The 23,420-nt window shown below is 42.1% G+C and overlaps 1 protein-coding gene across 2 annotated transcripts in view; it reads right to left on the bottom strand.

Moving 5' to 3' along the window:
- Window positions 1–320: 320 nt before the first annotated feature.
- The window catches only part of pamr1b (peptidase domain containing associated with muscle regeneration 1b), a 61,128-nt gene continuing 38,028 nt past the window's right edge, over window positions 321–23,420 (bottom strand). The window contains exons 1-14 of one of the 2 annotated variants that reach the window (XM_020078954.2): window positions 22,244–22,635; window positions 15,334–15,510; window positions 14,194–14,319; window positions 13,516–13,630; window positions 10,150–10,367; window positions 9,374–9,481; window positions 6,913–7,083; window positions 6,568–6,759; window positions 5,522–6,379; window positions 5,260–5,436; window positions 4,499–4,565; window positions 4,163–4,389; window positions 1,476–1,834; window positions 321–1,353 (exon numbers count right to left, since the gene is read on the bottom strand). In XM_020078954.2, coding sequence (XP_019934513.2) covers window positions 790–1,353; window positions 1,476–1,834; window positions 4,163–4,389; window positions 4,499–4,565; window positions 5,260–5,436; window positions 5,522–6,379; window positions 6,568–6,759; window positions 6,913–7,083; window positions 9,374–9,481; window positions 10,150–10,367; window positions 13,516–13,630; window positions 14,194–14,319; window positions 15,334–15,510; window positions 22,244–22,403 — 3,519 coding nt within the window. In that variant the 5' untranslated portion in view covers window positions 22,404–22,635 and the 3' untranslated portion in view covers window positions 321–789. Of the gene's footprint in view, window positions 1,354–1,475; window positions 1,835–4,162; window positions 4,390–4,498; window positions 4,566–5,259; window positions 5,437–5,521; window positions 6,380–6,567; window positions 6,760–6,912; window positions 7,084–9,373; window positions 9,482–10,149; window positions 10,368–13,515; window positions 13,631–14,193; window positions 14,320–15,333; window positions 15,511–22,243; window positions 22,636–23,420 lie in introns of those variants that run through there. The other variant, XM_020078955.2, reaches the window with a different exon arrangement.

Here is a 23,420-nt window from a genome sequence, read left to right as displayed (position 1 = left end):
CCACAGATGGAGAAATAATTACTCAATATGAGCTGCAGAGCCTCTATCTATGTAAACTCACGTCTGAATAATGAAGGAGGGTCAGAATGGAAGTAATTGATTTAATTTGAGCACAGAAGTGAGAATTGATCTGTGAATAATGTGCTCTGTTTATGGTTGCGTTTCGCCCTGACCTGGATTCATTTGCACCACAGCACAGACCCACTGTGTTCTTCATGGAGCAAATGTGAGGTGTTTCCCAGCGTCTCAATGTGACGTATTAACTCTGTTCCTCGCCAGCAGGATGTATTTGTGCATGAAAAGCAATCACTCTGACAAGCTTTACCGCACCCATATTTCATTTAATTAAAAACGTCATTATTTTTTGGTCTCTCATACAATATGTACATCTCAAGAGTCATATGAATCGATAGAATAATTCAGTACATTACAACATATGTACATTGATTACAACACAGACCATCATCTGCCGGAGGCTTGAAATGTTTTTCTGGTCATTTTTTAGGTCTGTAACCTCGGGCTGAGGGACCTGAACGTTTAGTCTTCTCGTTTAAAGGTTGATGCCCAGCACATCTAATGCGTTAGCACCCTCTTCAGTTAGAGCACTGTGTTGTCCAGTGTTGCTTCTGCATTTAGAAAAAGAAAATGCCCTTGTGCATAAAACCAAAAAACACAAGAATAGAAAGGATGAACAGACTGAAATCTGAAGGGAGAGGATGGTGAGATATAAAGGCATTTGGATATTTTAGAAGCATAGGGGGGAACCTGGTGAGTCAGCGAGTATGATGTTTATTTCATATTGCGCTCTATCCATACTTTGAAGTTGGCTACATGTGTATAGACTGTGTAGAGGTCAGGATCACACTCCCCTTGGTCATAACCAAAGCTGACCAGTCCCAGGAGCCTCCACAGCCCTTTGTTCTGCCCCTGCACTGGTGTAAAGCTCAGAGGGGGCTGCTGGTTGTCTGAGAGCGCAGGGAGAACGAGGATTCCCCCAGTATCAGAGGGGCATATGTTAGAGGCTCCATAGTCGGGCTTCTGGCTGGCACAGAGCATATTCTCTGTGACACTGACCGGGACGCCGTTACGAGCATACTGCTGCTCACAAGGGACCACATCAGCAAGGCGAACTAGCCCAACCCTCGCCTTCTCATCAGCGCCTAAACTGGAATCGGGCAGTGGGGACCAGCCTGTCACAAGCCCGTGTCCGGAGGTCACCTCTCCCTGGCTTTCCGAGAAGCAGAGGGGCTGGACCTTCTCCCCAATCCTCGCTTTGTCCAGTAACTTGACCACAGCTATGTCAGAGTCAAGAATATTGGGGTCGTAGTTTGGATGAACTGCAATGGAGGCCACCTAGAGGACAAAGAGAAATATATATTGTGCACTTTAAAAATAAATATGAGCCTTTTATTGAACCTTGTGTTATAAGTAAGATGTTGTGACGCTTTGACTGTGTTGTTTTTAAAGCAGATTACCCTCAGGTGTTGAAGACCTTTACTTTCCCTGCGGTCGTCACGATAATACTTCCCCACCACCACTTTGATCTTGGCTGCATCCAGAGGATACACCTTCCCCAGCTCCGTCACACAGTGAGCCGCAACCACAACACTCCTTTGGTTGACCAGAGCCCCGCTGCACACCAGCTGCCAGTCAGCAGCATGATCATGGCTGCCAGTTCCTGCTCCGCCATCCTTCTTCAGGGACCCTGCCAGGCTGTCTGCCTTGGTCACCTTGGTCTTTATGCCGTTGGTGGAGCGGCGGTAGATGGCTGCCAGCCAAGGCCAGTGAGCCTCTGCTGGCCTCTCTTGGTCAAAGGTTGGATGCTTCCCACACACTTCCGAAGAAGGGGTGACAGGATGAGAGCGAAACCATGATCATGGGGGGGGCAGCAGGAAAAAAAGACAGGATAAAATTAGACTTGAACAGAGACTGTGTCAACATTCACTGCTGTGGCACTAAGCTTGTATTTTAAACACTGTTTAAAAATGCAAAGCAGTGGCACAAATGAAGCAACATATAAAACGACCAGTTTTGCCATATATCTTGAATGGGAGAGAACTTTTAATGCAATGAAGATCTTTAAAATGAACAAAAGAAAATGTCTAAATGTATATTTTATTATTTGTACCCTCACCAAAATGTTTCAATGACGGAGATAAGGTTTCAGATTTCAACTAGAATGAGATGACTCTACCTCCAGTGTTGATACTGGATGTGTGCAGAGCTTCTTTATTACGGCTGCCCGCAGACCCAACACCTTTTCAGGTTGGGAATCAGAACAAACAGGCCATTTTGTGATTCCTTCATACTGATTTAAGTGACCGGTCTCATTCCTTCCACTCTGCATAGAACAGGAAACCACTCATAGAGTGTGAGATAAAGAGCATGGAGAGTCTTCTTCCTTGTCTGATTAGTCTTGGCAGTGAGTGAAAGCAGCTGAGGATAACCGTTCGTTTCATGGTATCAGACTAATGTATAACGGCTGTAGAACAAAACAAATTAGGAGGACTTGGTTTGAATGGATTTACAGTCTTTCCCACCATGTTCTGAATTAATTGTTCCACTAAGACCAAACTATCTGAAATCAGATGAAACCAGTTCTCAGACTCCCAACTAAACTCAAACTGTGAATATTTGCAATGTGTGACCTGATGTTACGTAAACAAGAGTTTTCCCATTTAAATCAATGACAGAACTGCTGGGTCATTATTTTATCATCATCTGGGACAAAGGACAAACATCTGTGCTACATGTGATTTCTTCAGCCAAACTGTTTTAGCCACTTTAAACTCACTGGATATTGTTGATCACTTCTAAAGCCCTGGTTCGTGATTATATCGAAGATTTTTTAATCCCATATGAACCTTTGCGCTGCTTTGGATCCTCGTCCAGAGGTCGACCAGGTAGAAAAATGAGGGGGACAGAGCTTTTCTACCCGGGCCCCAAAGCTCTCGAACGACTTGCTCATCTGACTCAGCTTCATCTGTTAAGTTCTTTCTAAAAAAATCATACTTCCAATGGAAAGTCTGTTCTGATTTTATGTGAGCTGTTAAACAATGAATGGTTCTTTTTTTAATTGATTTTGTGTTTTGTTTATTATCTGTCCCAGCCATAACCTGCACTCCAGGGCCTTCACTTAATCACTTAATCCTGCACTTGAACTTCACATAACCTGATTTATAGTTTGTGCTTTGTTGTGTTTCTATACTTTTTATGCTTCTGATCTTTACTTTTCTTCTTTTATTTCCATAAAGCTCATTGAATGACCTCTGTGTCTGTGTATGATAATGCCCTATACAAGAACATTTTCCCTGCCTTGCCTATTGTAAAGTAGTGTTTTGCAAAGTGCTTTTATTAACATTATTTTGATGGATATTGCTGTTGATGATACTTCACAGACAGAAGATGCATGTGTAGTTGTACACTTCATCAAAAGCCTGGAGGAAACCTCCTTCTATCCAAGCTGCTGTCAGACTCTTGTCCCCTCATCACAGCTCTGCCGAACATGTCAGCTAATGGCATTCCTACTTAGCAGCCGAGGGAGCTTTCACAGAGTCGTAATGAGAGGCCTGCAGCTCTCTGGCTCACATGAATCCCAGTGAGACGGGTGAAGAAGCTGACAAGGTATTGCTCAATGTCGGCAATTAGAGGGAGTGAACTGTATTTTTAGAAAGTGCTGCTGTGCATGCGCCCCTAGTGGGCATTACTTTTGAATCCACATATGACTGTAGATGTGTGGGAGTGAAATCACTGGAATCAAATACAGATGATTGACAAATTAAAGGAAAAACCTGACAAGTGAAAAGAGTCACCGCTCGGGTCCCTGAAAGTTCTGATGAGTATGTGATCATATGCTATGGTGATGGCAACCCACTGAACACCTAGGGGGGATATTTCAACAGGACTCTCCACCAACATCATCAAACACCACATGTAGGGAATATGTTTGTTCAGGATCAGATCCAAAAACTTGTAGAACCGACGCTGCAGCACTCTGGAGTTTTTCTGGCGGCTTGTGATGGCCCAACGCTTTATCAAAAACACTAATGTTTGGTTTCCCTTAAATCTATCACATGTTTATATGGGCCAGTGCGTTTCTACTGTGTGAGTATGTTGTTGTTTCTTTGGGTAACCTCATCTACCAATCCTCTGCTGCCCTCACCTGGTGAGCAGGAGACATGACGCCCGCTCCATTTCCCCGTCTTCAAGCAAGTGCGGCGAGGACTGCCAGAGTGTTGGTAGAAGAGAGAAGCGCACTCGTACTCTATGTGTGTGTAGAGGGGGTGGAAGCCCTGGGGCAGCTGGGGAATGACCGGGGGTCCTTTAGTGGGGGCCTGCAGCTGAGGGCCCAGCACAGAGGCCCTGAAGAGCTTGAGCACAGGTGTCTTCCTGAGGGGAGAGGAAGAGGGGAATGTGAGTGTAAAAAACTGAACTGAATGATGTGAGTAATCATTAAGTCACTACTTGGAATATTATAAGTCAGAGCACTTAAAAATACCTGGATGGTGTCTGAGGTGGCAGAACTCTTTGTTTAACCAACTCTGACACTTTGGGCTCCCGACACGCTAAAAATAAACACACATATATGAACACACACTCATAACACACACAATAAATACTTCAAAGTCCCTTCTATATAATTGACACAGCTTGAGAAGATCTGGTGTTTTTTATTTACATTTTTTTATTTGCTATTTCATTCTATTTTATACTTTCACATGATCTCTTGTCTTCCTGACTTATCTGCTGCCGTAAACTTATCTCTATTTTATCTTATCTCTAGCTTATCTTGTCTTACCTTACCTCACTACTCACATTCTGTATGTTAGCCTGGCCTTGCATAAAGACTGGGGGAAAGTGAAAATAACGGTTAGCTTGGCTCTGTTCTAAAATAACAAAATTCTGCTGAACAACATAACTTGCTTTTACTCATTAGGAAAGTTAAGCCTTTTGCAAAGAGCTGCAGAGCAGTCAGACCAAAATCCATTAAGAACCAATTAACATTTACAGCTCCAGGCTTGATGGATCGCTGTACAGCAGTATAATTCACTCGCTGGCATTTAACATCGACATTTAGCATTCCAGAACCCTGGCTGTTATGAACTACACGTTTCTTTACAACATGAAATCCATGATCATTTATTAGATCATCATTTTGCAATCAAACGCTGTGTGAAGTGTTCGTACTTATTAGAAGGTGGTATCCAATCATTAATGAAATGTACCAAAACTAATGAATGAATCAAGCTATAACAGTACCTCTGAGACAGAGGGGTTGTTTGCCACTCCAGGTTCCATCTGCCTGGCAGGTACGTTGAGCATCACCACTGAGAGCGTATGAGTGGTTACAGAAGAACTCCACTATCTCAGGCTCCAACCCTGGCACCACCTGGTGGTAGCCGTGGTACAGTCGGGGAAGAGGAGGGCAGCTTTTCTCTGCAGGAAGAGAACAGACAGTAACTGAGGTGAAGGTCAAAGACAAATGCGGAACAGTAGATTTTAATAAGCATTTTTTTCTTACCAGGGAAGCTTTGGTTGACCTCCTTCTCTTTCTCTTTCTCCTGCTCCTCTTTATCCAACTCCTCTTTTGTTTTGCCAGCAGGGGCTCTCTCTGTTTTATCCTCTTCAATTGTTGGTTTTTCCTTTGGTTTCCCGTTTTCCTCACCTGTTGACCTGTACAAAGTGTACTGAGTAATGTTGACCCGAGAGGGAATGATTCTCCTCCCGGGATCTGGCAAAGCTATGGTGTTATTCTCTGTCTTTGAGTCCTTTACATCAGATGTAACTGTGTTGTTCTTTGTCATTTCCAGTTCAAATATCTCCACTGTGTTCTCACCCTCGGATATGACCGTCCTCTGCTTAGTATCATTGGGGCCAACTTTGTCCTTATCCCTTTTTCCATTCACCTGCTCCTCTTTTCTTTCCTTCTCTTCTTGTCCTTTGTTTTTTATCACAACTGTCTCTGTGGTATCCGTCTTTTCTGTTTCCAGGTTTGTGTCTGGGCTGCCATCTTTTTTTTCAGGTGGCTTTGCTCCCTCAGTTTCCACCTTTTCAACTGTGTTCAGGCTGTTATCTGGCTCTTTACCATCCACCTTATCTTTGCTGCCTTCAGTAGGTTTCAGTGACCCACTATTTCTTCCCTCCAGCTCTCCTTCATTCCTGTCCTCGGCCACAGGTTTCTCTGGAATGGTCCTGGTATATTTATCTTCTGTGTTGACTGCTGTTGTATTCCCATGCTCAGTATTTATATCTTTCCCTCCAACGCTTTCTTTTTTTCCAGTTGTGTTGTCTCTGTCCTTCTCTTTAGGTTCATTGGTATCTTTGTTACTGTATATCTCTATGTCTTTGTCCTTTTCTGTCTCAGTGAGTGTGTTATTCACTGTGGGCAAAGAACATAAAAAAGATCATTGCTGGATTGTTCATTTAGCTGCTGATTGCAAATCTGTTTTGTTCAAGTTTGGCTCATCACACTGGATGTCTCCAGGCACTGACTAATTATTTTTAATATTTACTATTTGCAGTGTCTGAGCTATTCTATCTGGAATAACAGATATTGCACAGTCTGACCTTTGGTGCAAAGAGGAGGCGTCCCACTCCAGGTGTTGTTTGGGAGACACGTTCTCTGGGACGTCCCACTGAGTTCATAGGGTTGGTAGCACAGGTACTGCAGTGCAATGAGGACATCATTGGGTCCATAAACTAAGAAGTGGTCCCCGTGTGTTGGCTTGCGTGGTAGAGCACAGACTCTTTCCACTGGCACTGGAGACAGGAAAGAACATCAGACTTTTTCCGCAATCAGTACCATCTCTGGGGGAATATGAATGACGTCCAATACGAGCAAATGACACACACATATGACTTTTCCAGATCCCCACATTTTAATGGAATAAACAATTCACATCATTGTCTTACCACACTCTGGGGCAGGCGCACTCCAGGTGCCGTCTCTTAGGCAAATGGCAGAACGAACCCCCCGCAGCTCGAACCCAGCGTCACAATGGTAAGTGATGCGAGCACCCGAGTGGTGAAACACACCCTTTGTGGATCCATGGGTGGGCACCGGAGGCCTGCGGCATCCCACCACTGAGTGGAAAAACAGGCACGGGCACAGTTTACGTATGAACACATGCTGACCTATTTTCCTTTTTCTTTAATTAAAAGAGGAGCATGCATAAGTGATTTAAGAGGATTTTCAAGCATTCCTTTAGCATCAGTTTACTGCATCTCTGTGCTGTAAAGAAACAAACAAATAAAACTGCAGTGAGTTCATTCCCTTCTGGAGTTTGCAGGCGGGACAGGTACCCAACAAACCAAAGCTCTCAGACCCATTACTCTTCATTTAAACATGTCCAGAGCTACCTTAGACGTTCTTTAATAAACAGTTCCACCCATTCCGGTGAAGTGTGAACAATTCACAGCTAAAGGCTTCAACACACAGCTTGTAAATGAGGAAGAAATAGATGCAATAAAAGCTGTTAAATTTTCCAGTGTAGTAAAAGTAGATTTTACGAAGTGGGGAAGTAAAGATTGGGTCGTTTGGTTCTGGACTCGCACTTGTAGCTCCGTTATGTGACGGCCTACAGCACACAGAACCATGTCATAAATACGGAAATTGTGTAATTCCTTTTGCATGTTGTGATGTGCTGTTTCTGTGTGGATGTTATTTTATTTCTAGTTTCTAGTTCTTTGCCACCCACAAGTGAAATCACAAAAACTCAAACATGTGTTAACACTACTGTTATCATCCAATTAAGACACTGCTCCCTCTGGGGGTTTCTGAGTTGTTGACTTTAAATTGGGTCAGATCTGTGGTTTTATAGCTGCAAATCAAGGAACCCTCCCTGTAATCTGAGCGTTTGTGCTGTACGACATTTCCAACCTTCAGTCCCTTGGGGGATTGAGAAGTCTGCTGCCCAACCAAAAACAGAAAAGTAAACTGTAGCTGACCTTTGTGGGGGTTTTTTTGTTCTTTTTTATACTGAAGAACCCTGAAGTGCTTTCATGGGCATTCATGTGTTTTGCTGAATGATCCATTTTCCATGTCAGATTTTGTGCACAGACATAATGACATGAGTCTGGAGTTATTAAGGTGGAATGTGAACACAGTGTGCATAAGTACACACATACTGTAAGTGAATCATTATTCCTTTCATAAATACCCTGGAAGCTATGCTGAACACTGCACTCCAAAACAGATTAGACTCCAAAACAGATTAAAACTGTGCCAAGGAGACAACAGAAAAGAGAATTTATTTCCTATCTTGAGTTTCTGTGATAATGTGTCAGATTCTCTCGTGCAGAATAAGTGTCAGCTCAGGATTACTGCAGTTGACAGGTTGATTATTGCAGACATAAAATGTCTGATGTCAGGAACATACTTAAAATTCTTCATCTGACTCTGGAGCAGAAAATGTAGACTATATTTTTTTCTGCAAAATGTGTCATTAGTGTTGTTCCAGCTCTGTTCCATTAAGAGTTACAGCTGACGATTCCTGGGAACACAGATGAATGCACACTGTGGAATGAAAACAGCTACACCCTCCTCTTTTGTAACAGGTGTCTCCTCCTATGAAAACTAACTGGCAAATAAAAACTGTTATATAAGTGGAATTGTTTCTCCATCAGTTTCATAGACTCGAATTTAGCCCTGAAAATGACACCATAAGAAAAACGGGAGGGGATCAGGAGGACTGTTTTTGCAAGAAAGGTTCAGGTCCAAACGCTCGTAAATGAATTAGCTTGAAGGCCAAAATAACTGCAGCCACTCCCTGAGGGAGCAGTACCCCACACGAATTATACAGTGACTATCTTCAGAAACCAAAATAGTTCACCAAATTCAGAATTACTGTATTTTTTCTCCACCTCAGCTTAAGACCTCCAGATATTTGTTGGACTACTTTCCCCCTTTGATGAATTTCCTCTGCTAGTTCCAGTCCACAGCAGTATGAGCTCATGCAATCGTCCATTCAGTGCTGCTTGATTTCATCAGTATAACATATTTGTTATTTCATATTTCTTAAAAAGCTGATTGGCCAAGACTATAAATCATGGACAGGGGAAACCACAGACCTCTTTTTTGTAACTGAGTCACCGACAGTAAAATGGGATTTCAGGATGAAGTAAATCTCATTAATTTACTTACACTGGTTGTGTCTGATTTCAGATGAAAATTGCAAAAACAATTCTGTTATTTTGTAAGTGCCAGTACAAATCTCTCGTCTTTCGGGTGCTTCATGAGATGGAAAATTCAAGTCATTCCCACAGCTCCACCCTTGGAGCAAAACCTGCAGGTTGTTTTTTTCCCTGAAATATAAAATATCACCATTTCTTAAGGAAGATCAGACTTTAGGGATTTCAGATATGTCAGACTCACCTTCTTCACACCTCTTGCCCGTGTAGCCAGCCAGACAAGCACAGTGGTAGGTGTAAGAACTGTCCAGGATACAAGTCCCATCGTGGAGGCAGGGAGAAGAGCTGCAAGCTGTGATCACACGTGCACTCATGTCATTAGGGTACAATAAAAAAAGAACTGTTATATTTATTAGCTGCAGAATGACAGAATATGTATATCAAAACATGGCTGTCCACACCAAGCTACTCTAAGGGATTCAAATTTAAAGCTGGTACCAGTTTACTGTCTTGTTGACTTTTCATTTGTAAAGATGGGTGGGCATTTCTGCACAGAGAGCCTCTGTTTACTTTTACTAGATCTGGCTTTGGCACGGGTGGAATACGTGCACAGTGTGAGCACATGTGCACGTGTGTGCGTGTGTCTGCTTTTGAGTTTAAAACCTTGAGAGTGAGGTCATTTATGGAAAGTGAGGACATTTTGGTCAGAGCAAACTTTGCCAGTGGTATGTAGGCTTCTGCCGAAATGTGTAGTTGTCAGTGCCATATCAAGGATTAGATACACTGGACTCTGGAGCTACTGTTTTAAAATCAATGCTTACATATTAATGATTAAATGTAATTAAACAATACTTAAATATCTCTTGGGGTATGACTACAGGTCATAGGTTTTGGGTAGAGAATGCATTATATCATGAATGGTCCTTGGAAATATACAAAGTAAAATCTTCATGATAATTAATATGATTAGATATACTATTATAATTGTTGTTGTTGACTGTTATTGGTATTTAAACCTACCTGAGCTCTCCTGAAAAGTGGCAAAGAATCCATCAAAGTTCTTGTAACCATCAGACACAAAGAGTACGTGTAAACTGTTCCCGGAACTCTGAATCACGGCCGGTCTGTTGCTCCCGCAGTATCGACCAATCACTCGCGAGCTGATGCTGTCACCATCTCGGACCTCCACAAAGTCATATCGACAGGAATGGTGGAACTCCAGACTCATCATCATAAACCTGTTGGCACCAAGGGAACAAAGCTACAAAACTATTCCACATTGGAAATGTTATCAATATGATGGTGAAGTGAAGGAAATAACAGTAGAGGTTTTTGCTGATTGCTCCGTTGTATTCCTGCTATTTTCTGTGGATCATGAGATCACCTGTTTTCCTTGGCAGAGCCACACCAGCTGGCATCAGGGTACCCGAGCTTTAAAAACCTCCAGCCAGCAAACTAGTAATGGACAATAACTACAGCTCCTGAATACATTAACAGCTGAGTGTGATTTGCCCACAATTACGTTGCATACTGATCTTAATGTTGCGTTAAATGTGGCTTATTTTTACCAGGCACCACAGCAGTCAATAGTTCTCTTTAAGTGGAACAAAGAGTCATGGGAGCTAAGATGTTTACAGCTGTGAAGTAGTACCAGGGCAAACCAATTTACGAAACCAAGGAGGTAGATAAAAATGTTATAGTAGGAAAAGCACAGGTGTAACATTAACAATGGTTCAGTTCATCATGTATTTCCTTATAAATTGTGCTTTTCCTGCCACATGACACAAAAGGGAAGACATTTTCTCATTTTGTCCTTGAAAGAACAAACAGCCAATGTGGAAACCATAGACTGAATATAAAGAAGGACGGCTATTGATGACAGCTCCCCACAAGAGAAGCAATGGCATCTCGATCGTCCCTCTGGTGGCTGACTAAAGTATTGGTCCTAAATCCCACCACCTCCATATTAGTGGATGGGACACCAAACTTAAAAGTCAAAGTACTCGAAGCGTTCACATCTGGGATATTAGCCTATCAGATATAAGGTATTAGATATTAGTCTAAAAGAAGATATTTTTTCATCCATCCATATTTATGTAAAGTCCAGGGGGAAACTCCTGAATCTCAGCGGCAGACCAATGGTGAAGCTTCAGTCGGTAACAGGCCCCTAAGCCAACCACTAATGTAACTTACTGGCTCACTCGTGGATATTCAGAGATGTAGCACTCAGCCCAAAAGAGACAGGTGAGTGAGATCATGACTGTGACAGGCAAAGGCAAGTAAGGCCACAATATCTCTGTGTGAACTGACTGCCTCAAAACTGTGTGGGCACATATTAAATACTTAAAATGAAGCTCACTTGGCAGCTAACATAAAAGGGTGCAGTAAGTACGGAAACCAAAAAGAGATGCCTATCTAAAGTCATTTCTCAAGAATTTTCTCACACCTGTATTTAATGATCAGTTACAATTAATGCTCATTATGTTCCCATTAAATTGCTGAAGTGCATGTATGACTGCCGTAACATTTATGTAATTGGCAGTAATTACTACTGATTAACAGCATCACTGGTACCAGTTTAAACACGTGTTTTATGTTTTCAGATCTGTGCTCATTAAACATCTATAAAATAAATTCATCAGCCCTGAATAAACATGTTGATTGCACAACATTATTTCCAAAGCGAGTCGTTCAAAGTGGCGATTACTGGTGTGACATTTCAGGGTAATGTGTTCACATGTCTTTGTGTGTTTTAATACAGTCAGTATTAAATCTCTGGAAGGATAGGCTGTAGGACCAATTAAAATGAGAATGTAGGTGACGATAATGACTGTTAGAAGAAATGTACACCCACTTTCATAAGTTGTGTGGTTGCAGTGAGAGAATGCCATTGAGATGACTGCCGGCGGGATAGGAAAAAACACAAAAGGAGTCTTCTTTCCCCTTTTTCTGTGATTTCAGATGTAATACCCTTGGCCTTAGACGGGAAGAGACATGAAGGACTGATGAACTTCATAGAAAACAATGACATGCTCCCTAATCCTCTAATTTTATCCTTTATCACAGACCCTCTGGTCAGGGAAGCGTAGACTAATACGATTTATGGTGATGCTACATGTGAGCCTGCAGCAGCTCCAACAATTAATGCCAGTTGTAATTCAGTACGTATGTTGCCTGTGATGAGATTATACTGTGGTAATGACAAAGAAGTGTATTAAACAAAAGACTCTCCCAGTAACTGGTAAGCAACCCGACCAATAACTTTCCATTTTTATATCACATATCTCAGCTGTGCCTTTTCATTCAGGGGTTTTACTGGATTTATGTCATAACTGCAGGATAAAAAAATATGACATTATTAGTCATGCTTTTCTTGATATGTTTCCTTATTGAACGGATTTGGCCCTGCCATCTACTGTACATATGTCACAGTTCATGGTTTATTACAAAGCTTTATGAGAAAATCTTTTATTAAACGTCTTTTATGCACACAACAAACCGCTGCCATCTTCACTGCACGCTCAGCCTGAATCCAACTGTATGGAGCTTTTGCTCTGTTAAACCCCTGCACAAGTGCTCGCCTGTAAAACATTGCATGTGTAATGGAGAAAAGGACAGAAATAGAAATCTATCACAGGACTGAAAAGTAATAACTTTCCTGCAAAAACTAGACAGGGTGTTGCGGTTTCCAAACTCTGTAGTAGACTTGCCACTGGTCTGCAATGTATATCTTGCAGAAATATTTGAACCAAGGGGAAAGTTGAGTGAAGTGGGCCAGCCGTTAATAACTAACACAGATGGACAGTGAAAAAACTGATGGTTTAATGCCAGATTAACCTGTGGTGACCTGCACTGTGCTAACACAAAGATTCCTTGTTTCCACAGACACATTTATCCTTAAAATATCAATTGTACACTTGTTTTGCTGGTGTATAACACAAGGGGCTTCTCTTCTCTTCAGCAGAAAGTAAATCAACTAAAAACTAAAGAAAGCGAATTCATGTGAATTATTCAGATTATTCACAAAGGTGGGATACTGGACTCTTTTTATGCTTATATGACTCAAAAGGTTGAATATTTGTCTTTCTGTCAGTTGACTGATCACTCAGAAAAAGCCCTTTTATGTATAATCAAATAAGTGAAAAATTAATCCAATCAGACTGTTATTTGTGCTAATATTAGCATGCTAACATGCTAAGCTATGACTGTAGATATAGCAAATGTTAAACCTGCTTAACATCAAAATGTTGGCATTTAGCTAAGTAGAAAGATTTTAATAGATAGGTCTCATATCACGAGCAAGTTTAGTGATACTAACTGATTTGGGCAGATTTTGGAAATGAGGTCAAGTACACAAGCATAGAAACAGACTGTTTATTATTATACCTGAGTTCTACGGTGAAGGGACGGTCCACCTGTATGGTCCACTCACACCGAGCATTGTTTGGGTAACTTTCCAGCACCAAGTGGCCCTGCCGTTTACGGAGTATTCCTCCACACTCTGAAACACACAGGAATCTCATTTTTGGAGGTTGTGTAGAGATGGGGAGCCATTGAAAATTCAGAAGTTGTTAATTACAGCTTAATTATAATTCCAGGCATAAACATCGAGCTGCTTTGGTTACCATTCAAACCAAAGGTAATTACATTTAAGATTCCAAGGGTCCTGTAAATGTTCTGTGTTGTGTTCATTGACATAAACGAGCATAAACACAATATGCACAGGGCCAACAAACACTTTCAGCTGCCTGTCCAGGTTTCTGCTTTTAATTAAATGTATTCCTCTTGTGCCCTGTAGTGGAATATTTCCATATTGAGAGAGGTATAGTCGGTGTCCAAATGTAACACATTAAATTGTTTTACGGGATTCCTGAATGTTGACTCTTGACTTGTCATTCAGGTCCTCATGGAAAATCTCCTGGGCATATGGCCGCCTTCCAAGTTGGCACAGGAGATAAATCAGCAGGGAAGAAGAGAAAGTACATGCTATTAATTTTGCCTATAGAGAAATTATTTATAGTGAAGCCATGTAGGATGTGAAATTAGGCGAGTGAAGAGACTCACTCATGCAATCTCCACCAGACCAGCCGGGCCGACACTCGGCGCAGTATTTGCCGTTAATGAAGAAGTCATCCCTCGGGGCCCATGTCCCATTGTTGCAGCGCTTACAGTTCTCAAACACACTGCAACCTGAAAGAAGTAGAGCCAGAGGAAAAATTGGTGTAAAGCAGGAGCCAGACTGAAAGACCAGAAGACAACAGGCACAAACAAATCACATTTAGTCTCACAAAACAGCTATTGTTTGTCAGAGTTGGGTACACTTTGCATTAACATACATTTCCTCAACAGCTCTGGCAAACTCATTAAGCTCATCTGTCACCACCACAGCTACTTCCTAAAATAGAAACGGTGAGAAAACCATCTGAAATGGTTCCATGGAGGGATGGATTTTTACTTAGAAGGCTGCTCTGTCCACCAGGAGTTGAAAAGCAACATTCAACCTTAGCACAGGTATGAATTATAACAACAACATGGGCTGAGGATGTACACATGGGGATTTATGATAGGTCGTCGAGGTTGGGGTACATTTTTCTGAGTGTTTAACAGCAAAACATGACGTACAGGTATCTTCAATACCAGCTGTTTTTTCCTCATAAGGAAAAAACATGAGCGTATTCAAGCTGTGAAGACAACATGACTTCTATAGGTGAATGGCATGTAGGAAAATAGAGTGAAGAAAATTAGTTGCTAGCTGCAGCACATGTGTTGAGCCGACGTCTCCAGGTTACTGCTTTCTTTTTATGCACTGTACATGTTTCACACCAGACAATGATGTGCCCAATAAAAAACACACTGATTTACAACCGTGTCTTTTACGAATCAAAGTAAGTGTGATCACACTCTCAGCCAGTCCGCGAGGATTCTGCCAGTAAGTCAAGCGAGGGAGTCAATGTGAAGTTAGCCAGGAAATGAGATCAGACACACATACAGAAGTTATTTTCACTCTTTCTGTCACACTGGTTGTCAGGCTACAATGCAAACAGCTGTGTAGCTGATAGGCAGCACTGAGTCTGATGGCAGATATTCAAGACCAAAATCTCAGAGGCTGAATGAACAGATGTGCACATAATGAAGACTGTGCTTAATTCTGATAACTTAAAAAAGGATAGTGCAGTAATTATTCCATGTTCACTAAGTTTCTACCTGGGTGGATGATACAGGGGTCACACTCATTGATGGAGTTTCGACAGCAGGGCACAGCGTAGCCCACCGGAGTCCCCTGGAGCGGGCACTTACAGCGAATCACGTCATACTCGCAGCAGCCCCTGCACATAATGTTCCATTCTGGGCCCGGGCAGTGGTTGTACATGTACCTGTAATCTGAAGAAGACGACACCTCAGAGTCAGCAACTCAACAGAAAAAAAGCAAGTTTATGTATTATCATTTCATAAGTGGACAGAAATAGAGATGAGTCAAGTATGGAGACATGGAGACATCAGATGTGATATATTGGGCCTTGTGGGAAAGTGTGAGCAGACATGGGTCATGGTCAGCAGAAGGTTGAAAAGCAGTGGAAGGATTCTGGCGAGTTCAGTGTTTATCCAAGCTGCTGCTCTTCACCGTGCTCTGGTTATTTCCACCGCCATGTGGCTGCAAGCTTCTCTTTAGGGGTTCGCGAGTCACAATACTTTACCTCCACTATGTGTTCTCAAACTATGTTACATCAGTACAACAATAGTTAAGTAATTTATCATGAAGTGCATTATCGTCAACATTGAGCTTCTTCTTTTTAGTTTCTACCCAGTAAATGTGATGATTAATTGAAGTGGAAACCAGCAATTTTCAGGACCTTCGAGCCCGAGTGGTTATTATTACGTAAGAATGGATTTTAAAGCTGAAACAGACAAGTGGAAATTCTCTCATGGCAGATGTGTACTGAGAACTAACAGAAGCTGCACTTTAAACTTGGCATTGTATCGTTGCAGTGGTCTGCATGTACCCTGCAATCACGATAACTTCTCTGGCCTCAACAATAGATGCCCACCATCAATTCTTCTCACTGAAAAACAGCCAGACACACTCCCTGCATGCTGGTTTTATTTGTAAAATTGCAGTTGAATGCTAGATTTATTGATTGCTTACGTAAGATTTTAGAAATGAAGAATTTAAGACAGAGACATGCAAAGCACCACATGAATAATCCCTTTGTGGTTGCTTGACGCTACACTGTTGGGTTGGAATAGCTTGCGTCGTGTGCACTGCCCTTCTTCATAAATTATATCATACATTGTATCTCAGTCCAGCGACAATTTGGCCTCCTCCCCAGCTCTCTCTCTCTCTCTGACGCTGAGGGATGACATGCACATTGACATTAATCACACAGAAAGTAGGTTGTGCATCGCCACTATGGTCAAGTTTATCGTGAGTTTCCTCGGGACATAGTTTGTGCTTCATTAAACAGTTTGAGGCTGTTTTATGGTTCCTCTGTTGCTGGGGTCATTTGTTGTTTTGATAACATGGGCTGAGCTTTATTTGTGTTATACCCTGAAACCATGTTCAGCACGCCAGTAACAACATGTGGGCGAGTCTGCCCTCTCCGTGCCATGGCATTTTGGTGGATCCCAGGACGGATTTGTTGTCCATCAGTATGTGGCCAATATGCACCAGTCACTTTCACAACGCCCATTCCACCACAACAGCCACCAGTAATAGTTAACTGTGGTTAAAATGAATGTAAGATGTCAGATTGTCTGTTTCTTAGTGTGCATTATTTTGAACATATGTCATAACCACAAACATCTTAGGCATGAGCATGGCCTGTGTGTTGAGAGAGAGGCTGTTTTGATGAGTAGAAGGCACGGACATGTACTGCACTGGGAGTACAACATTTTTTCCCCTTGCTGTCAATGAAAAAAAAAATCAAAGAAACATTTTTAACAAAAAGTATAGTCCATGCTTTCATCAGTATCCCCTTAATTAGGGTTGTGTGGAAGGTTAGTCAGTCCCAGCTGACACGGGGGTACACCACCAGACAGGCCACCGAGCAGGCTCAACACACAGAGACTAACTAACCAACTAACTAGCCAACTAATTCATATTCACACTTACAGTCTCCAACGCACTGCATCCCATGTCTGCAATTGCAAACTCCCCGGTAAGATTCACCACAACTCCGATAAAGATCGAAATCAGTGCAACACTACATCATCCATCTATATCTCTTATTCTTTGAGCGTTGCAGGGAGAGCTGGAGCCAATCCCAGCTGATATTGGGCAAGAGGTAGATCACAGTATATCGCAGAGCCAACAAACACAGACAATCATTCACACTCAAATTCAAACCTATAATATAATAACCCAGTCTGCACGTCTTTGGACTCTAGGAGGAAGCCACCTGGAGAAAACCAATGTGGACCTGGGAAGAACTTGCAATCTTCATTTTGAACCAGGAACCTTGTTGCTGTGAGGCAACTGTGTTAACCACTGCACCACCGTGCCATTGGCTTGATGGCTTGTGAAACCTGATTTATTGGACATAAACATGAAAGAGTCAGAAGACTTTATGAGATGGTCTGTTACGTCATCAGATGGCTTGCTGCTGTGCGTCTTGACCTTCAACGGAGAAATGACATCCTGTGGCTATAAGTGCCCTCAGCTCACTCCTACTCAAAGGCCCTTATTTAGAATATAATAACAAGGGATAGAAAATCATCTTTTGTCTGACCTCAGACAGTCAACGACACGTACTCCTGATTAGTTTCCAGATTGCAGCAAGCTTGTTTCCCTCTATGCTCACTTCTCAGGGTAATAAAGAGAGGCAGCAGAGTTTTCACTAATAAAACACCCAGCTCTGCTGCTGAGGCTGTTTAGTTCTGCTCTGAAATGCATCTTTAATAATTAATTCATTTCATTTTCTATGACTGCTGCTCAATTCATAAAAAATGTTCACCGGTTTACGATATTCGTTGGGGGTCATTTTTAATTAGCCGTGCTTTGGCTTGCAGCCCAGCAATTTGCATTCACTCATTTCAACCCAGCTATGTTTGCCACCTTGTTAAAAACACATCTGCGAGGCTTGCCTGCAGGTAACTACACACTAGACAGTAACATTTTCAAGTGGGATTTTTATAGCAGTTAGGTCTGAACAGGTGTGGCGCTGCACGTGCACAGGGACGAGTCTACAAGTTGAGTGGACATCGTTGCAAACAGCACAATGTAGTTATGTGTCTTCTGCATTTGCAGACACTTGTTTATATATAATATTAAAGGTGGAAACCAGCGTCACTGTGCAGATTAATACTGTAATCATGATGTTTTGTTCCCCCAGACCTGTAATTTAACCCAAGACTGTGGTTGTGCTGTGTTCATTGCAAATGGGAAGTGTTGACAGTTTTCAAAGAGGTATAGAAAAAAACACCTGATGACAAAGTTTGCTTCATGGCTGTCTGGCACTGAGAGACCACTGGCACTATGCCACATGAACACAGTTTTGTGGCTGAGCGTAGAGAGTTTTGTGTGAGTTCATTGGCTTTCCTGGTCTGATGTAAGTAACAATATGTTTTTTCCATTCCAGAGCAGATGTAGAGCTCCTGAATGTGCGCCCCAACGTGTTTGTCAAGAAGCCACAGTAAAGAAAATAGAAATGATGCGGACATCATGGCAGACGCTTCACGCTTTGATGGATGTGTCACAAAGAGCCTCCACGCCGTCAGAGGCTGTACAGGCAGAGCTTGTGAGCCGGCATGTCTCAGCTGCACACTGCTGATGTGGATCCAGACACTGACGTTGTTATCACCTGGGGCAAGAGAAGTGGTCACAGAAACTCACATCCTGAGACTTTTCCGTCTGACCTTACTGACCCTCAGACTCACTAAACTGTAATAGAGCCACAGCAAACCCCAGACTTCTGACAAGGACATTGTTGTTCAGTTGTGTCTCTTTTTCTCATCTTAAAAATGTATCGTGTGAAAATATGAAGCTGGAAATGTGCTGCAGGTGCCAAGTTGACCTTGAAAGTGAGTCTGTACCAACACTTTCTGGAAGCAACTGAGTTCCGAATAAATGTCAAAGATCAGCTTTTTTATATGTTGTGATTTCACACACGCATCCACTTCTGACCCAGTTCACATTCATAACCAAGCGCTGCCTTCAGAGCCTCCGAAAAAAACTTGTATAATTTGATATCTAAATGTTATCAGGAACGCAGCTGTGCACACTGATATCTGTGGCATTTAAACCACTTACTTTCAGTTTTTTTTCTTTTCCCCGCTTACTGTTCGGCAGCTGCACTTATCAGCTTCAATATTGTCTTGTCTTGCTTCACACCACTCAGCTATTTTGAACTCCACACAAAGCCAGACACACTGCAGAGTGACGCCCAGCGAGAACTGTAGGATGAGCTCACATGCTCATCGAAAATACAACACAATGCTGTGGATCTGTCACTGCTATCAAAGGAACAGTTTAACCTATTTAGAAATGACCCCAAATAAGACCTTGCACTGTCCTTTACCTTATTAGGTCATATTTGTGTAATTAAAACACAAAAAAGTGACTTTCTTTCACAAGAGGTCTCTCAATCAAAACAATAATAAAAGACAGAGTTGGGTGATGCTGTGCAGACGTGAGATCATGGGCGTTGTTGTCTTCACCATCACTGCAATCAGCTTCTCCTTGTTAGGAGGTTTTTACTGAGAGCTGAATTATCTTCCTCTTTAAAACAAACAGACCCAGTGAATAAATCCAGTAATAACACTGAATAAAGCAGTTTCAGATTAAATAAATCTGTGTTTCTGCATTACTGCAGTGCAGACACAGGACGTCTCTGGCTGTGATGTGTTTGCTCAGCTTTATTCTCTGATAACTTATGATCAACGTCCGATAACAAAAACTCCAATCAAAATACAAAGATTAAAACCACCAGTGTCTAAAAAGTATATTAAAAAATGTGGCTTTAAAACTAAAGAATGCCTCTTGCAGACAACCACAACCCTGACAAAATGGCAATGACATCGCAATCACAGGCAAATGCATAAAACCGGACTACCTTGATTACAATTATATATTCTTCTCATTAGAGCAGTGCTGAAAACATGTTGGATAATGGATGTACAGAACTTGACACAACATACAACAGGCTTCCACCTGACAGAACAGAGCTTATTTCACATGGAAAATAGTTGTCTTTAGTTGCTGTGAGTGCACGTGTGCAAGAGAGTGCACGTGTGCATGTATGGGCTAAAGTATAATTCCTTTTGCATCCTGCCCACAGCAGCTGTCTGGTATTTTGAGGTCAGAGTAATTTAGCCATCATGGACAAGGGAAAGCCCCAGAGGAGCTCTGGATGAATATTGTATATCTGAATGTAGTCCGATACCAGTGCTCGTCCTGTAGCTGGCTTTAAAGGTCCAGTGTGTAAGATTTAGGTGAAAGGGATCTATTGGCAGAAATTGAATATATAACAATCCTAGTGATATTTTCACTAGTGTGTTTCATCTAAATTGTATGAATTGTTGTTTTCTTTACCACAGAATGGGCCCTTTATATTTAAATACTTTATATTTACATGGAAGGGGGTCCTCTCTGTGGAGGCTGCCAAACTGGACAAACTAAAACCTTTTGAGTTTTCATGACAACCGAAGTTCACCACAGGTTCTCTTTCATGTTGGGAATGTGAGGGTGAGATGAGGAGTATTCAGCTGCAACATGCAACTTCACCTCTAGATGTCACTAAATTCTACACACTGAACCTTTAAATAAACTGCCCTCCACTATAGGAAACCACAAACCCAATAAAATAACCTAGCATGTTATTATCCACTATGGTGATATGTATGCGTACACTAATATGTAGGTCAAACACGAGACTGGGATGTGCACAACTGACACTTGAAGGAAATCTGATGTCTGACACGTTATTTTTCCAAGTGGTCGATCAGTGGCCATGTTTTCCTTCTTGCAAATAAACTTGGACCCAAGATCTCTCTCTAGTCTAATGTCACTGTTTTAATGTTGGTCTTTGTTCCCGACTGACAACTTCCCTGTGGACTTTAGATAAACACACAATCAGCAGTGTGTATCAAAAGAACAGCACATCTCAGGATTCATGTAGGTGGGGGATCCTGAACAGGAAGCCTTACATAGATCAAAAAAGCCTCAGTGGGGACAGAAGAACTTGCACAAATTCAAATAACACAGACACACACTTCCATGACATTAGGATTGGACGTAAACACTTCTGCTGTGCTTTAAAAACAAGGAAAAGGTTGCTCAACAGAAAATATCCATCATCAGCTGATTATACACGATTGCAAAACAAGCCATGCAGCCAGTGACTCAGCTGACAATAACATAAGAAGGTAAATCTGCCAGAAGCCTCTGAATCATTGGACTTCACCACAGCTGTGCGCTGCCCAGCCCTCTCACACACCCACAAACAAATTGAAGGTATTATTTTGCTCTGTGGTTGCTGTGCAAGAGGGAATCACCCAGAGGGCAGGGGTTTGGTTAGGTGTCTAGGAGACGGTGTATATGCTCCCCACATTACAGAAGTCGGTGTGATCAACTCAAACATGACTCACGTCTTCCTGCAGCAGTTCAGTTGGTCACCGAGGGTAAACAATCAGAGACAATCAGATCCGTGAGAGAACTCACACAAACACTGGGATGAAGTGCCAGGATTCGCTTTTTTACCTTCAGGAATGTGTTGCAACATCCAACTCTGTTTTTTGTTTACTCTTTTTAAGAGTAGAAAAAGTATTTCACTTGAACTTCTCACAAAAAAAAACAACTGCAATGAGTAGTAGTCCTTTTTCAAATGGGACAATAAACAAACTCTGTATTACATAGTAAAAGTTGTAAAGGCAGACTTCGCTGTATGTCTTTGCAGTCTATAAAAAAAGTTATTTTTTACATCACTGCCTTTCACTGGGTCTTCTTTTACAAGCGTCTCTGAGCGATGTTGTGCTTTTAAAGGATAGAAGGGAAGAGGGGATGGAGAGAGTGCTGATGCCGGCTTCTTGAGAACAAAGAACATAAACCAAGAGGATGTGAAATAAGGTGAGGGAGGAAAAAGAGGTAAAAAAAAAGGTAAAGTCTTGGCCAGTGTCTTACCATAAGGCCAGGCTCTCCCTTGGGGTAAGGAGATGAAGATGAAGAGGGAGATGAAGAGGAGCCAGCCCTTCTTCCCAGAGATCAAGGTGCTGGTCCGGGGGATAGGGCCGGAGGCCCCGTGGGTTTTCCCAAGCTGCAGTCGCCGTCCTGCAGACATCATGCTGCAGCCTGGAACTCTGTTTACTTTCTGAACTCAGCTGACATCACCTTCTCTCGGCCCTGCAGTCCTTCCCTCCCCTCGCTCTGTCTCCCTCCTCTCTCACTTTCTTTCTCCCTCAGTTTCTCTCTCTCTCATTTCTCTTTGGCTTCAGGTTACAGCCCAGCCTCGCAAGGAGTTCCACTTGCAGTGGTCTCCCAAATACTCCCCTCGCTCCGCTCCGAGCACGACGTCACTGCTCATGCATGAAAGCAGGCTTCAGGGCTTTATGCTTAACTCATTATGGTGTCAGTCTCATGCACATACATGCATGCACGCACACAGAGACACACACACACACGTGTAACGACCAGCTTATGCACTACACTACGTGCCGGCCAAACTTTTCAAGGTAAACGATGTGGCAATAGAATTTATGTCCACTTCACTACTAGTTCACATCTAAAAAATCTCGAGGTCAGTGCCATTCAAGTTCACATCAAGCTTTTAAAACAGTAGCTGTGCATCGTCTCAGGAAGTTTAAACAATACAGCACAGTGATTGCTGTAAGAAAAAAAGCAATACTTTGACAGTCTGAATATGACAGTCTGCTTTTTTGCAGAGATGTATTTAATGTTGGTCCGCTACAGCAAGGAGACTGTTTTATCTTAAGAGGGAGCAGTTGGCCAGATGATATCTACCAGTGCGTGTAAAGCTCATTGGTTAACACAATCTGTTTTGATTTGATGGCACAAACAACAAAAAGTAAAAACATGCAAATACAGAAACTTGCTGTAAATAACTAAAATGACGTGGGAAATGTTTCTAGTGGAGCCAAAAAAGTGATGAACCTGGATGTAGTTCAATGCTTTGTGAGGTTATTGACCTCTGCTACCTTTTTCAGTGCATGTGTCATCAAATTGATGAGTTTTTTCTTAATTTGCACGTGTTTTCTCTATTTGCATGTGTTAAGCTCTCTCCTCCACATTAATATTTGCCAGAATATTTCTCGCATTAGACTGAGACAGATTAGCTGCGATT

This window comes from Paralichthys olivaceus, chromosome 7 (genome assembly GCF_024713975.1).
Source record: "Paralichthys olivaceus isolate ysfri-2021 chromosome 7, ASM2471397v2, whole genome shotgun sequence".
NCBI lineage: Eukaryota > Metazoa > Chordata > Actinopteri > Pleuronectiformes > Paralichthyidae > Paralichthys > Paralichthys olivaceus.
The sequence above is the reverse complement of the archived record's forward strand: the minus strand, read 5'-3'. Positions and strand labels throughout refer to the sequence as shown.